Source organism: Jatropha curcas, chromosome 4 (assembly GCF_041381405.1).
Source record: "Jatropha curcas cultivar XTBG-Jc1 chromosome 4, XTBG_Jcur_1.0, whole genome shotgun sequence".
Classification (NCBI taxonomy): Eukaryota; Viridiplantae; Streptophyta; class Magnoliopsida; order Malpighiales; family Euphorbiaceae; genus Jatropha; species Jatropha curcas.
In genome coordinates this window covers 4,177,634-4,191,804 of record NC_143154.1, presented here as the reverse complement: position 1 = coordinate 4,191,804, position 14,171 = coordinate 4,177,634, and the positions used below count along the sequence as shown (strand labels likewise).

Genomic DNA, 14,171 nt, shown 5'->3' with positions numbered 1-14,171 from the left:
AGAATACACATGGGATGCCGTACCACAAGAGGCGAGAGACTTTTATTGGGAGGAGTTTCAAGTACGCTTTGGTTTAAGTTATATTATCATTCAATGTTTACAATTCATCAAGATACCTCCTTAGTATTGAAACGCTATTTTTCATTTTTTGCAGAAACATTTCATATGGGACGAGGCCATTACGGCTATGCTGAAAGTGGCCTGGGAGAAGTTATGCATTGATCGATATGCTGACTTCACATATATGATGAGAAGAAGCGGTAAGAAGTAGCAGTGCGTGTCTCAGGAGATATGGGAGAGGTGGCAAAAGGCTTGGGAGGATCCTACATTCAAGAGAAAGCGGGAGATATTTGCACAAAACAGGTGCAGTGAGACTGGCGGTGATGGAGCAGGACCTTCTCAACACACAGGCGGGTCAATATCTGCTATAGAGATAGCTCGATTATTAGTAAGTGAACTAGTCACAGTCTATGAAACTGATGTTTAATGAAAGGACGCTATATATATATATATATATATATATATATATATATATATATATATATATATATATATATATATTAATATATCATGCATAAAAATTCATTACAGGCTAAAGAATTAGGTCGTGAGCCAACACCGATTGAGGTGTTTACATACACTCACACGAAGGACCACGATCTTAATACGTTTGTCGACAGACGTGCGGTAAGCGTCAATGTAAGTAACAATGAATGATATTTACATTTACCCTCTACTCGTTGCGAAGATGTATAATGTTCAATATAATAAAGCTTGCAATTGCATTGATTAATTAATTTTTTGTTTTCAGGAGAACTATACTACAGCTCGGGAGTGTCTTGTTTCTTCTCAGACTGATGAATCTGAAGCTGAGTCAAGAATTGACGAGGTAGCACTTTATCTTGAGGCTGTAGGGGGCGAGAAGAAGAGGAAGGTATACGGCATCGGGTCTCAAGCATCACAGTTTTACTGCAGCTCAGAATCTCACGCTTCTGCAGCCAGCGCACGACCACAGCCCGAGCACACTGTCGAGGAGTTTACTGAATTATGGGCTCGTGTTGATGATCAGCAGAGACAGATTGCAGAGCTTAAAGCGCATGTGATGCGGCTGTCCGGTGAGCCCGTGCTGGTACTTCTTCCTCTGATCCTACGCCTGCTACAGATCAAAATGTTTCGACATCTCAGCAGCAGCCACTTCCGTATCCTGATCCTGATGCTGTAGACGATACCTTGGTCACCCCTCCCGGCACCACAGCACATCCAGCAGGTACTCATCTCGGCGATTCGACATCGGATCATGCAGATGAGCAACCGCGTAGATTTGATTTTGGACCTTTTTAGTTTTTCATTTGTTTTTTGACATTTTGTTCAGTACAATAACAATTACATTTTTATATTGTTCTTGAATTGCGTTTGTGATATATATATATGTCAATTTTCACAGGTGCGAAAAAATTATGGTTTCATAATAATATTTTTTTTTTAATTTTTTCAATTTTGCGACCGATTTGCTACCAAAAATTAAAATTTTAAATTTACAATTTTCGACCGATTTGCGACCGACTTTCATAATTGCAACAGACTTTTTCTGCGACCAATTTGCGACAGCGTTTCAAAATAAAAATACGACCAAAATTTGCGACCAATTTTATCGGTCGCTAATTTGCGACCGACCCAAAAATCGGTCGCAATTTACTTTGCGACGACGTTTTTTGCGACCGATATCTTTAGGTCGCTGATCGGTCGCTAATTGAAATTAGCCACCGATTTTTGGCATTTTGCGACCGATTTGTCGGTCGCAAAATGCCGTTTTTTTTGTAGTGTGAGTATAAAAGCTAAAAATGTAATGATGTATTTTGAAAAAAGCAAGGATAGAGTAGTGTATTTGACCATAATCGAGGAACTAAATAATAATTCTCGCTAATAAAAAAAATTTGAATTTTCGACGGGCATTTCTAATCTATAAATTCCATAAACAATACCCACAGAATCCCTTCTTCTTCTTATCCTCATCTCTTAATTAATCTTTATAATTTTTCCTTTCTTAAATATTCTCCATTTTCCTTCTCTCCTCCTCTTATAGATAAGCTTATAAGTTTCCATTTATACACACCTCTCTTTTGTCTTTCATTTCATGCTTCAATATAAATGTTTTGATGTTTAATTTCTTGTTCTTGATCTTTGAGACAGAATCATGTCTCCTGTAATTAGTGAAACTGGTTTTATGATCAACTCTAGTTTTCGCCGCAGGACCCATCTTGTTCAATCTTTCCCTGTTGTTTTCCTCTACTGGTTCTACGTTTTTTCATGAACTCAAATATTCTTTATATATAATCAATTTCTGGGTTCTGGGTTTCCTTGTCAATAAAAAACTACTATATTTTATTCATGGCTAGTTCAAGCAGCAGGCGAAGGTCGAGCTCTGAGGAGGATCTATGGCAGATTATGGATCAAAGAAAGCGAAAAAGAATGCAATCAAATAGGGAATCAGCGCGCAGATCGAGAATGAGGAAGCGAAAACAGTTGGATGATTTAATGAAGCAAATGACTCAACTAAAGATGGAAAACAATGAGATTATTATCAGTCTCAATAGTAAAACTCAGCTTTTGTTCAATTTTGAGGCTGAGAATTCAATCCTTAGAGGTCAAGTATCTGAGATTACACACCGTTTGGAGTCTCTTAATGAGATTATTAATTATCTGAATGGTGTTTTTGAAACTGTCATGTGAATCTTTGGAGTTCTTTCCATGTGAATCAACCTTTTATGGACATGGCCATGTATTGATTAATTCTGTTTTTTAATGGGAATAATAATAATATTCTGGTTGTTTGGTAGTGCTAGTGTTGGCCATTAATGAAATAATTAGGTTCCTGAAGGTCAAATTGATGAAAGGTTAAAAAAAATGTTGCTGAAATGTGTAATTAATTAGTATAAAAAAAAGTGCTGGCTATCCGTTGGTTTTTGCTTTTTTTTTTTTTTGAATGTAATGCAATCTATGTGTTTTGTTACGAAAAAAAATGCATATTATAAGATGATCTCCAAACAAAAAAGAGACACTGCACTCCCTATTTTTAGGTCTCTTAGAGCATTTTCAATACAACCATCTACAACCATAAATAGAAGTTGTAGATGGTGATGTGGCTAAATGTGTATTTGCAGATATTAGATTTTAAAAATAGTTCTCCAATGCATAAAGAAGAAATTAGTTTCAGCACAGTCTAACAGACTCTTTAAAAATAGAGAGTGTGATAGACAATATCTCTTTTTCTTTTTGACACATCAGACTCATAGATTAAACAGACAATAGCGTTGCTTTTATGGCAAATAAGTTAACACAATCAACGGTCATGTTGAAAATGCTCTTAGACAACGCGATTTAATTATTAATTTTTTTTTTATTTTCCTTTTTATGCATTCTCTTTTATTCAGACTCAAATTTTTATTCACAATCAAATTTGGCTATTTTTAGCCTTAGAAAACATACTGAAAAGAGAAACAAGATTTTTTTTTTTTTTTTGGCTTTTTTTAATATAGTAATCTTTTCTATTGAATAATGGACTTTGAAAATGCATTTGACCAACTATAGAACTAAGTTTTAAACACTTTGTGTGCATAGCTATTACTCAAATAGAAAATGCATTTAATCACGAGTTTTAATTTCTATTAATATTAATCACCATAGAATTAACCATGATTTTTTAACTAAATTCAACGAAAATTTAGGCAATTTCTGCATTCATAATTATTATTACCTTCGTTCCATAATACTTGTCACATTTGAGAAAATAATTTGTTCCAAAGTACTTGTCACATTTGTAGTTTCAACGAGTAATAAATATTTTTTTCTCTATGTTTACATTTATATATGACCAATAATTATTACTTCAATTTAATAATTTTCTTAGATATTAATATTAAATTAAGGGTAATATAATTAATTTACTCAATAATTTATTATAATTTAAATAAATTTAATGATTTTTTAAAGAGATATGAAATTCTAAATAAAACAAAGGTAGTTTAACTAGTGTATGCGTATATCATTAGTGCCATGAGTTACATTAAAGATGAATGGTAACATATTTTTTCTATAAAATTTTTTATAATTATTTTTAAAATTTTTTGTAAATTAAAATAAATAAAAATAAATTTTAGTTGAATTGAGTTGATTTGGTCCAATTGTAACCTAGTCCTCATACAAGTTATGGTCGGATTTTAAAAACATTGCTCATGGTTAATAAAGAACAATAATAACTTAGACCTGTGGACATAATGAGACCAATATTGGGGCCTAGTTCATATTCATGAGGGCCTTTATAGGCCCATTGTTGTTTACCATTTTGGACGATCCAAGCCCAATTGACAGTTGCCATTTTCTTGAAAACATTGCATTTTGCATAATTATTGATTCATCCTTGATTTTCAGCGGGTAACGTTCTCACCAGTCACCGCCGGTGAGCACACCTCGTCCAGCAGACAAATATAAGATGTGCTCTATAAACCCTAGAAAATGGAGATATACGTGGGAAACCCAATCTCATATCCCAATCCTTAAACTATTCCTCTTCGATTCAAACACAAAACCTTCAATTGACTGCAAAAACCTTGAGGTCCATTTCCTCTCATACTCCCAACTTCTTGTTACCTGGATTCAAGAAGATGCCAAGCAGGTCTCAATTAGGGTTCCATTTCCTAAGGTTTTGATTGACCCAGATTCTCCACTAAATTTTCGAGCTTTGGAGGATCATATTGAAGTTAAGCTTGTATTGCTTCTTCCTGCTGATCACCCAATCTTATCCAACTTGAACTTAAGTGATAATGGAGAGAGTAATGGGGTTTTTGACTCGTTAAAGCCACTCGATATGGACTCTGGTAAGTTTTTCATTGGTAATTTTGTTTTTGTTTTTTGTTTCTTGTTTTTGGGTTATTGCATTTCTGAGATTATGCTTAATGGATTTGTCTGGTTATTATTTCTTACTATGTATTTTGGAATTGTTATTTTGCCTTTGTACTACAGATTTGAAGAGCTTATCCTCAATGGAGGAAGTGCACTTTTACTGCAGAAGTTGTTCAACAAAATTTACTAGAAGTCCCCTTCGGTAAAAATGCATTTTCTATTTCAAGTCTGACTTGTTTCTTTTGCTTGATTATGCATATTTCTGGGAATGACTACTTCTGATAACGATCATTCTATGCTAAATTGTCCGGTGGCCGAATAGATGAATTTCCTAAATTCTGTCTAATGCCAAAAATTAATTAGCTTTAGAAAACTCATTGCTAGTATCATGCTTGCCTATATACTAGAGTTATGGTTGTTGTGTAGGGATACGGAATTCTTGTTTATGCAGCTTTGAGTAGTTAACTGCACTTAAGTATTTGGCATTGCTGGAATATTCCTTTTACCTTTTCATATTCTCAAAATTTCAGTTCATATGTAGACATTTTATGGAAACGCCATCTGTTGACTGGCGAGAGATGGCTGACAACTGGTTTGGAGCTTGCTGTTGTTCCTTTGGAGGTGTAAGTGAGAAGCTGGTGAATAGGTATGCAGATGCCTATACATGTCCCAAGGGTGTGTGCTTGTTAAGTCCTACAACAGTTATTCTTTGCAAAGATGACCTTGTGGGCTGTAAACTTGCTGACTGGGACGGAATTCAGAGACATGAGCCTGGAGGGGATTTTGCTGTGCACAATGGTTTAAGTGAAGAAACAATGTCAGATTTTGGATCTTATCTCAGAAGTGACGGCAGTTGTGATAGTCATATTGGAAGAGTGGATGTTAATGGGACTTCCTCTTCACATCTCAATTTAAATAACCATGCTGAAATACTCAAACATAAAGTTCAGGGGGAAGAACCTGATGCTGTTGACGCTAATAGATTATTTTATATGTCATCAGCATCAGATCCTTCTGAAAAAGAATCAAAACCTAGATGTTGTAATTCATCATATCATGCAGAAGAACATGTTGAAGCAAGGACACGTGAGGTATCCAAAATTTCATTAATGGACGAGAACACCACTGAAGCTATGGAGGCCATGGCAAATCGAAGATCTCTTCTTAATGGGTTTCTTGGAAATGTTTTTATGGCTAGATCCTATAATCTTTCTAGGGGAATTAAGTGGAAGCAATTCTTTTGTCCCCAATGTTCTACGCTTCTTGGAGCTTATCCTTGTGCTGATGATGATGCATCTGTAGATGGTGGAGTTAGACTTTTCAAGTGTTACCTTTCTACATCTTTGCCAGTTTGTGGATCAGATGACTCATTCAGGTTAGCGAATATGTTAATTGTATGTAATGTATTTTGTGTGCATAACCAGCTTTTATGAAATTGAAATAGCAAAAAAAAAAAAAATTTAAAAAAATCATAATCATTGTGTGCTTTTCGAATTTTGTTTGATTCTCTTACTTTTGAACGGATTTCATCTGTAGATTTTGATATTGGTAACCACTCTTGTCAATCTAGTGAATAGTGTAGCAATGAACATGTGAAGCCTACATAAGTTAGTGGGTAAAAAAGGTTATTTCTTTTCCAATGCTAATATTATAACATACTATTTAATAAATTTTTCATTTTTGAAAATTATCATTTTTATTCACCCAACCACTTCAAAAATAACAAGCAAAAAGTGGTTGGTGACTTTTCTTGCAACTCTTCCAAGTGAGCATGTTGTTCTATGCTGTTATGCTGTGAAATGAATAAGCTAAAGGATCTGGTACTCTTTGAATTGTGTCAAAAAGTAAATTATGTGGAGGTTCACATTAAATAATGATAGTCAATTTTCTTGTGCTTAGTGCACTGTCCTTGATATGATCTATTTGTATTTGGTCTTTGAGATAATGCTGTGTCTATGACCTTGGACTTATTATCAATCATGTTATCTTTCAATAAGAAACCCAAGCATACAATCAATTTACATAATTTTCACATTTATTTATGCTACTAGAGAATTTGGAGGAGAAACATATATTGCAAAGAAGGAAATTTGATTATCACTTTTGGATTTTTTTTTCCTTCTTTTTTTTTTTTTTTTTTTTTTTTTTTTTTTTTTTTGTGATGACAATGTTTACATGAATAGTAATTGAAGGCAATTTTTCAGGAAATGATATTGTTAAGATTTACTAGGATGTCCTGAGAATATATTGCATTATAGGATAAATGTCAGCTGAGTTTCTTAAATTAATTTGGTTTTACAGGAATAGTTTAATGTATTAGTAACCAGAATAATCAAAATATCTGCAATGTATGTTGGAAGAAATAAAAAATATGAGGATGTTTATTTTTGTTCTTGAATACTTCACATTTCTTTGCTCATATTCATAATGAAGTGGTTCTTGGGATGTAGGAGCATTCAATATTTGCACTTTGAGTTCCTTAAATAGTTTGCTCATCATGAATAGGAAATATACTTTGGAGAAGATGTTCGCAAATCAACTAATAGAAAGTGCAAAAGATGAATTATCATTCAGGACCGTTATTAGGGATTTGACAACTAAATCTCCTATGCTGCAAATTGTTCTTTTAAATCCAAATTCATGGTGCTGTACTGGTAGCTGCTTAGATGGAGAATCTAGTTCGGAATCAGTATCAAAATTAGAGTTATGCCCTGTGATCAAGCTTCTGTTTACCAACTGTAGCAACAATAAAGATTCTCAATTAAGGTTAGTCATTACTCAACTACTCTCTTTTTGTTATTTTCTATCAACTGAAGAAACCTCTTCATTGTGACAAATGGAGAAGTCTTGATAACATTGTAGTGTGTGTGTGTCCACACACTGCACTGCTATTGTGGTATTCCTACAGAATTTTAGGAGTCTAACACAATGTTATGGCCTAGTTCAGAATCGCCGCCCACCCTTCTTCCTTCCTTTTCCCCCTTTTTTCCTCATAATCCTGTTAGTAAAAGTTGAACTTTGTGCAGGGTGTTAGAAGATTGGATAGCGAAGAACCTAGCAGATGAAGTTTTCGTGTTGCCAGATCTAATAGAAGAATTGACTGAAACCATCACATCCATGGAGGATATACTTCCACCTTCTTGTACTTCCTTCCAAGGTTTATCCTTGTCTTTCATTCTGAGGTGATGATGAGCCATTGTTATATATCTGAATTGGCACTAGATCCCACTGAAAGAGTAGATTGGAGTGAAGCACTGCCCATGCTAAGGTTATTGCTCGAGTTGCAAAAACAAAATGTAGCTCTATTGTAATTGAGGAGGTTGGTGTTAGATGAGGAGAAATTGAGCACATGCTACCATCTAGGAAAAAACTTACGGTGGCCGGAGTATTTAGAGTCTTTTTGGTGTTAACACTGGAACTTGCTTTTTGGAAGCTCTTGTTTATTTCTTGTTTGAAAAAAGCAATTTGAAATTTATTCACAGGTAGTTTGAATCTTGTATGACTAGAGCAAGTCAAACTCAACCCAAAAGCAAATTTTATTGGCATCCATTCAATATTTTTAAACTGACTTTTCTTAACAACTCAAACGATAATGTCATACAGATTCTTGCTTATTGTTAAGCTGCTTCAGCCTTGACTCAGGGGATTTTTGAAATGCATGCAAATTCTGACATATGCTTGTATATCCAACACACAGATCTGCACAAAGAGTATCTACTACGGTGAGAAAACTTTGGTTAAACTGACTAAACTGTTTGAACCGAACCTATTAGTTTGGTTTTTGGCAGAAGATTCGATTTTGTTTTTATAAAAGAATCAACAAAATTTTCGCTTGGGTTCAATTTTTATGAAACCCAAAAGATATGTTCGAAATCTTCAAAAAAATAGCAAAAAATTGAACTGAATTGACTGAATCAAATTGATTTAGTTGAATTTTATTTGAAAAAAAATTTAGTTTGTTCAATTTATAATGTCTTGGATTGTGAATCGAACTGATGGGTTTGCTCACTATTGATTATTTACCTCGACCAAAAGAGGGATTATACCCTAGATAGACAAAACAGAAAAATGTGTCATTCAACTGGATTGAAGATAGCATTTTCATACTTTGACATAAATTTTCAATACAAAATTATTTGAAAAATAGATAGATATAATATAGAGGAAAGAGCAAGTTTAACTATTTAAGTTAGGTAAATGCATCTGTTTTCCAAATCATAATCCAGCTTCTTCCCATCTTGGTTTTTAACATCTTCCTTTGCAAGCATTACAATTTCTTGTTTGATGACCTCTTCTTCATCTTTTCTAGCTTCAATTTCATTCTCCTTATTATTAATAAACTCCATAAGACTTTGAAGAGCAAGTTGAGGGTCATCACATTTCATGAGTTGCTGTGCTACTTCTGCTGGGGTTATTTGTATGCTTTCAATAAGATCTTCTATGCATTTAAAGAGAAGATGCTCTTTAATTCCAAGGTAAGCGGCTGCAAGCTTTCTGAACCCTTCAGGTGTACAATGACCCATGTAAATGTGAACATCCATTCTTCCTGGTCGAAGCAATGCTGGGTCCAACTTTTCTTTGTAATTTGTTGTGAAAATTATAATTCTCTCGTCTCCACAGCTTGACCATAGCCCATCGATGAAGTTCAACAACCCTGATAGTGTTACCTGTGGAAAATCAAATTTGAAACAATGAATTCAAAAACAAAAAACGACAAAAAAAAAAAAAATGTAACTCTCCTTGCATCCAAATCTTCTAAAATAGATTAAAATAAAATAATCCATTTTGAGAAAATTGGATGTCATTATAATTTTTTTTTAGGAAAAAAAAATTATGATTCGTGGGTGATTAGACCATTACTTTGTAAATGTGAAAAGTGGACTAAATATGGAATTAGTGGAGATTGCATCAAATTAATCCAATAAAATTACATTCTCAAAAAATTCTTCCTTTACACTGTAAAAAGAAGGAAAAGTCGAAGTTTGCTCCTCAACCTCATATACTATGTTAAAGTAATAGAGACTTCACACTTATCATGCACAAAACCACGTGCCTATGCTATGTAGTGGAGGAATTGAAAATTCAGTATGCAAACAAACTCTTCTACCTAACCAAACACAAGTTGGATAAGGTTCTTTTTTTTTGTTCACAAAGTCAATGCAAGCAAGCATAGCTAGCCACAAGTAGAAACACAGCACAAACTAGGAGGAGCAAATAAGACCACCACTATAATATTTTTTTTTTTTTTTTTTTGGGGGGAGGCAAATGGAGAAGCTATAAGATAAAAACAACTCGATGCAAAAAAAACAAAGTGGTACAGAACAATAATTAAAGATTGGCAAATTATTGAAAATATTACATTTTTCTTTCCATGCCTTAATCATACGTAAATCAATTATTTGATTCATGATTTGGTACAAGTGGAAAGAACAATAGATTTTTCAATAGAGTCAGGCTGCGTGTTCCAATCTGCCCTACTAATATTTCAATGAAAAGAATGTTTTGTTTTGTTTCCGTTACTGTTACTGTTACTGTTCCCACCCACAAAAAAAATAAATAAATAAATAAATAAATAAAAATAAAAAAAAGATCACTCTCCTACTGAATTGCAATCTACTAAAAAAAAAATATGAAAATTTATGCCTTAAAATTATATCCTGAATCTGCCTCAAATGTTAAATTACACTGCCACTTGATTAGGATACCATTTGACTCTCTAAAAGGCAAATTAATGGAAGGCATAAAGTCAGTGCACTCAAATAAATAATCACCTCATTCTCAAAGTAATGATAATCACCTAAAGGAAATAGTGCTGTTAAAACAGAGCATAAAACAGAGCAACTCTGTTTTTCAATTAAATTGAAAACCAGGAGAGGAGAAACCCATTAACCATATCAAACAATCAATCAAAACTTGCAAACCCAGATGATAAAAACATTAAAAAGCACTTTAGAAAAGAAAAGAAATGAAATTCTTTAACTCACCCCAGGATCGAAAGAAAGCTTATTATCCCGTTGATCGCCATCATCATCATCATCATTATCATCATCATTTGAAATTTTGCGAGTACTTCTAGAACGAGAAGACTTGGTACTACAATCAATATCTTCAATAAGAAGAATAGATCGATTAGTAGTAGAAGTAAGTATCCGTCTAAGATCACTATCATTTTTCACTCCTTGAAGTTGAAGATCATAAATATGGAATCTGAGATAATTAGCAATAGCAGCAACTAGTGTCGATTTCCCTGTTCCAGGCGGCCCATAAAGAAGATACCCTCTTTTCCATGCTCTGCCTACATCTTGAAAATACTTCTTTCTCTGCAAGAATAAATCAAGATCATTTACAATGGAATCTTTAAGCTCAGATTCTATTGCCAGAGTCTCAAAAGTTGCAGGATGCTTAAACACAGTTGATTCCCAAACAGAGCCATCGTGATCATAAGTATAAAGATTAAGCGTTTCGCGTTTCTTCAATATCGACTCCGCGGTTCGACATATATGACAGAAGTACTTGTTCATTACTGTTTCTCTTTCGTTCTTTTTGCATTTCAATTCAAAAGACCGCCTGTTTCGTAAGTAGTATTTCTTTGAATCCTTCTCGTGTAAAGTCCATTCTAACCTCATACCTTCAAATTCATCAACTACTTTGGAATCTACAGGAATGCCTGGTTTAGGCGGAGCAGTGATGTTGTTACTGTCATTGTTGCCAAGAATTAGGCTTTTTGTAGTCGGTCCTACCTTTGTTGGAAGATAAACTTCAATGGCTCGAAACGTTTCGTTCTGTACGGCTTGCCATCGATCTTCGATTATGAAAGTGAAGTCGGAAGAGAAGTAAGAGGAGAAGAAATCTGATAATTTGTTAGTAATGAAATCTCTGACGCGTTTTGGGATTGCTTCGTTGATTATCGTACGGACAAGCATGGATAAAGTGGAGAAAGAGGCGTAGAAAGAGAGTAGAGTGGACATGGAAGGGAATTCTTTGAAGAGAGACGCCATTGAAGGGTGAGAGACAAGAGAAGAAACGGGACTAAAGAAGAAGACGAATGTGTTTCCGTTTTGAGTCTTCACTCGAATGTTATGATTGTTGTTCATTACTGGTAGATGGATGGTCATACTTATAGGCCAATTTTCATGGACTAAAACAAAAGCCTCGTGCAAGCGTCAGGAGTTTTCTTTCTTTTTTTTTTTTTTTTTTTTTTTTTTTTTTTTACTTCCATGTTAAGCTCCATATGTTTTCGAAAATATTTTATTTAAAACATATTTTTAATTTTTACTTCTCAATTGCAGATTTTTTTAAAATATAATTCATTAATAATAATATCAAGTTTATAAACATTATTTTAAAAAAATATTACAAATATTGTTAATCAGATTGTGGTAAGGTCTCAAATTCGAGTTCTATATTGACCATAATTATTTTAACCAATCTGGTGAGTTAAGGGGAGGGCCCCTATTGTGTACCCCACATTATCATTTCGACCCATAAAAAGCCTCCAATGAATTTGATCTTTTAGTAATCAAAAGAATTATCTATATTCTTTTAAATAATTAAAAAAAATATTAAATTTTTTCACTTAAAAGATGACTTTGATGATCTATCTTTACTATATATAAATGTAGGAATAGAGAAAATAATGAGATTTCTAGTATCGCTCTCAATGAAATTTAAAATATCCTAAGATCGCCTTAGTGGCTAATTCGAAAATTACATTTTACACCAACGAGTGTTTGAATGAGTGATTCGACACTCTTCTCCCTTAGGTAAGTGTCACGACCCGATTCTACGGGCCGGACCGGCACTAGGGCCCAGGTAAGCTTAAGGCCCCCGAGGCCCGTAGTAAGCCTGAAACCCTAAAATTTGCTATCTTAATATAAACTTCAAATATTCAGCCCATATTACAAAAAAAAAAAAAATAAATAAATAAATAAATAAATAAATAAGCCTCAAGATTTTATTTCATCTCATTTCGTCTACGATAATACACGACTAAATGTAAGTAAATTCTACAACTGCGGAGTCACTAACTGTTTGATATACATAGCCTTTTATACATACAGTTACATACTGAAATAATTATGGAATTAAGGAAAATTTCTTTGATGCCTTGCGTCGAAGAAATGTAACCTAAATCGAACTAAAGAGGAACTTACTTCCTGAAAAATTAAACAAGACATGTGAGTTTTTCCTAAAATGATAATTATTGCACAACACATACAGTCACACAGATGTGTAAACATATCAATCTAGTCATCCGACTAGTTATATGCTCACGCAGCCAGTCACACAAATGGCATGTCACCAGCACTCACAAACAATATCACCTTCCAATAATCACATCACGTGGAAATTGGTCTGTGGCGTCACCGAAACCCCCGATGAGCCGTCCTCCCACATGGCCCATCCTCTCATAACGTGTGCACCAGGGAGCCGATCCCCCATACTGGCCGACCGGTCTAATCCTCACTTGACCAGCCCTCTCATTGTTTTTCCATTCTCTCTTTTCTTTTCCATACCAACAGGAGGCAACCCGGTCGTCTCCATCAAATCTAGATCATCAGGCGCTCACAACAGGAGGCCACCCTGCGGGCTGCGATCAAACCTAGATTATCCGGTGCGCCCAAATAAAGAAGCCAACCTGTGGTTAACCGTAACGGTAACAGTAGGTGCACACGGGGGCGCCGATCTCCCATTTACCCGGCCGACGGTCCAGTTTTACAATTCATCATAATCAGGATCCATGCTTTATCGACCGTCCTCACAAACCCATGGTGACCCACTTCATCCCAATTCCACACAAGCAAAGCACAGCAATATCACAACACAAATAAATCAAACATTGCAATCAAATGCAGACATATTATTCAATTAGACATCGTGATGCAATGCACCATTAAACATCCAAAATCAATGCAAATAAATAAATAAATAAATAGTATTAGCAATTAACAACAATAATATAATAAATAACAATATTAACAATAATAATGTAAATAAATAAATGAATATTTAAATAGTTAAATGAATAATAAAGTTTATAAACAACCAGAGCACTATATTTATTATGTACCAAATTATAGAACTAATCTAAATAAACTTATTAATTATGTTGTTAATTAAAATTTATTCTAATTTCTATCAAAATTTCGGCAGCATCTCCCCTAAAAATTGGACTATCTACCAGCTCAAATATCACAATATTTTATCAACTTAACCATTTTCCAACAAAAGATACATAATCTCTTCGCAAATCCTACTAATGAGAATCCCAT

At 34.1% G+C, this 14,171-nt stretch overlaps 2 protein-coding genes and 1 pseudogene across 2 annotated transcripts; 2 read left to right on the top strand and 1 right to left on the bottom strand.

Moving 5' to 3' along the window:
• The first annotated feature begins 2,014 nt into the window (after positions 1 to 2,014).
• On the top strand, positions 2,015 to 2,836 carry LOC149496722 (bZIP transcription factor 44 pseudogene; annotated as a pseudogene).
• Positions 2,837 to 4,406: 1,570 nt separating this feature from the next.
• Positions 4,407 to 8,384, top strand: LOC149496721 (HECT-like ubiquitin-conjugating enzyme (E2)-binding protein). The gene is made up of 5 exons (XM_089720873.1): positions 4,407 to 4,874; positions 5,020 to 5,101; positions 5,441 to 6,274; positions 7,405 to 7,665; positions 7,926 to 8,384. The coding sequence occupies exons 1-5, from the start codon at positions 4,490 to 4,492 to the stop codon at positions 8,083 to 8,085; spliced, it is 1,722 nt and encodes a 573-aa protein (XP_089576999.1). The 5' UTR covers positions 4,407 to 4,489; the 3' UTR covers positions 8,086 to 8,384.
• Positions 8,385 to 8,951: 567 nt separating this feature from the next.
• LOC149496720 (P-loop containing nucleoside triphosphate hydrolases superfamily protein) lies at positions 8,952 to 12,019 on the bottom strand. Its single transcript, XM_089720707.1, has 2 exons — positions 10,884 to 12,019; positions 8,952 to 9,566 (listed from the first exon to the last, which is right to left on the bottom strand). Exons 1-2 carry the CDS (start codon positions 12,012 to 12,014, stop codon positions 9,084 to 9,086), a joined length of 1,614 nt encoding a protein of 537 aa, XP_089576833.1. The 5' UTR covers positions 12,015 to 12,019; the 3' UTR covers positions 8,952 to 9,083.
• Between the last annotated feature and the right edge of the window lie 2,152 nt (positions 12,020 to 14,171).

Excerpts from the sequence above, each read along its gene's own strand:
- LOC149496720 (XM_089720707.1), bottom strand. The coding sequence starts at position 12,014 with ATGACCATCCATCTACCAGTAATGAACAACAATCATAACATTCGAGTG. Across the intron at positions 9,567-10,883 it reads AGCTTTCTTTCGATCCTGGG|GTAACACTATCAGGGTTGTT; the intron begins GTGAGTTAAAGA and ends GATTTTCCACAG.
- LOC149496721 (XM_089720873.1), top strand. The coding sequence starts at position 4,490 with ATGTGCTCTATAAACCCTAGAAAATGGAGATATACGTGGGAAACCCAA. Across the intron at positions 4,875-5,019 it reads GCCACTCGATATGGACTCTG|ATTTGAAGAGCTTATCCTCA; the intron begins GTAAGTTTTTCA and ends TTTGTACTACAG. Across the intron at positions 7,666-7,925 it reads AATAAAGATTCTCAATTAAG|GGTGTTAGAAGATTGGATAG; the intron begins GTTAGTCATTAC and ends AACTTTGTGCAG.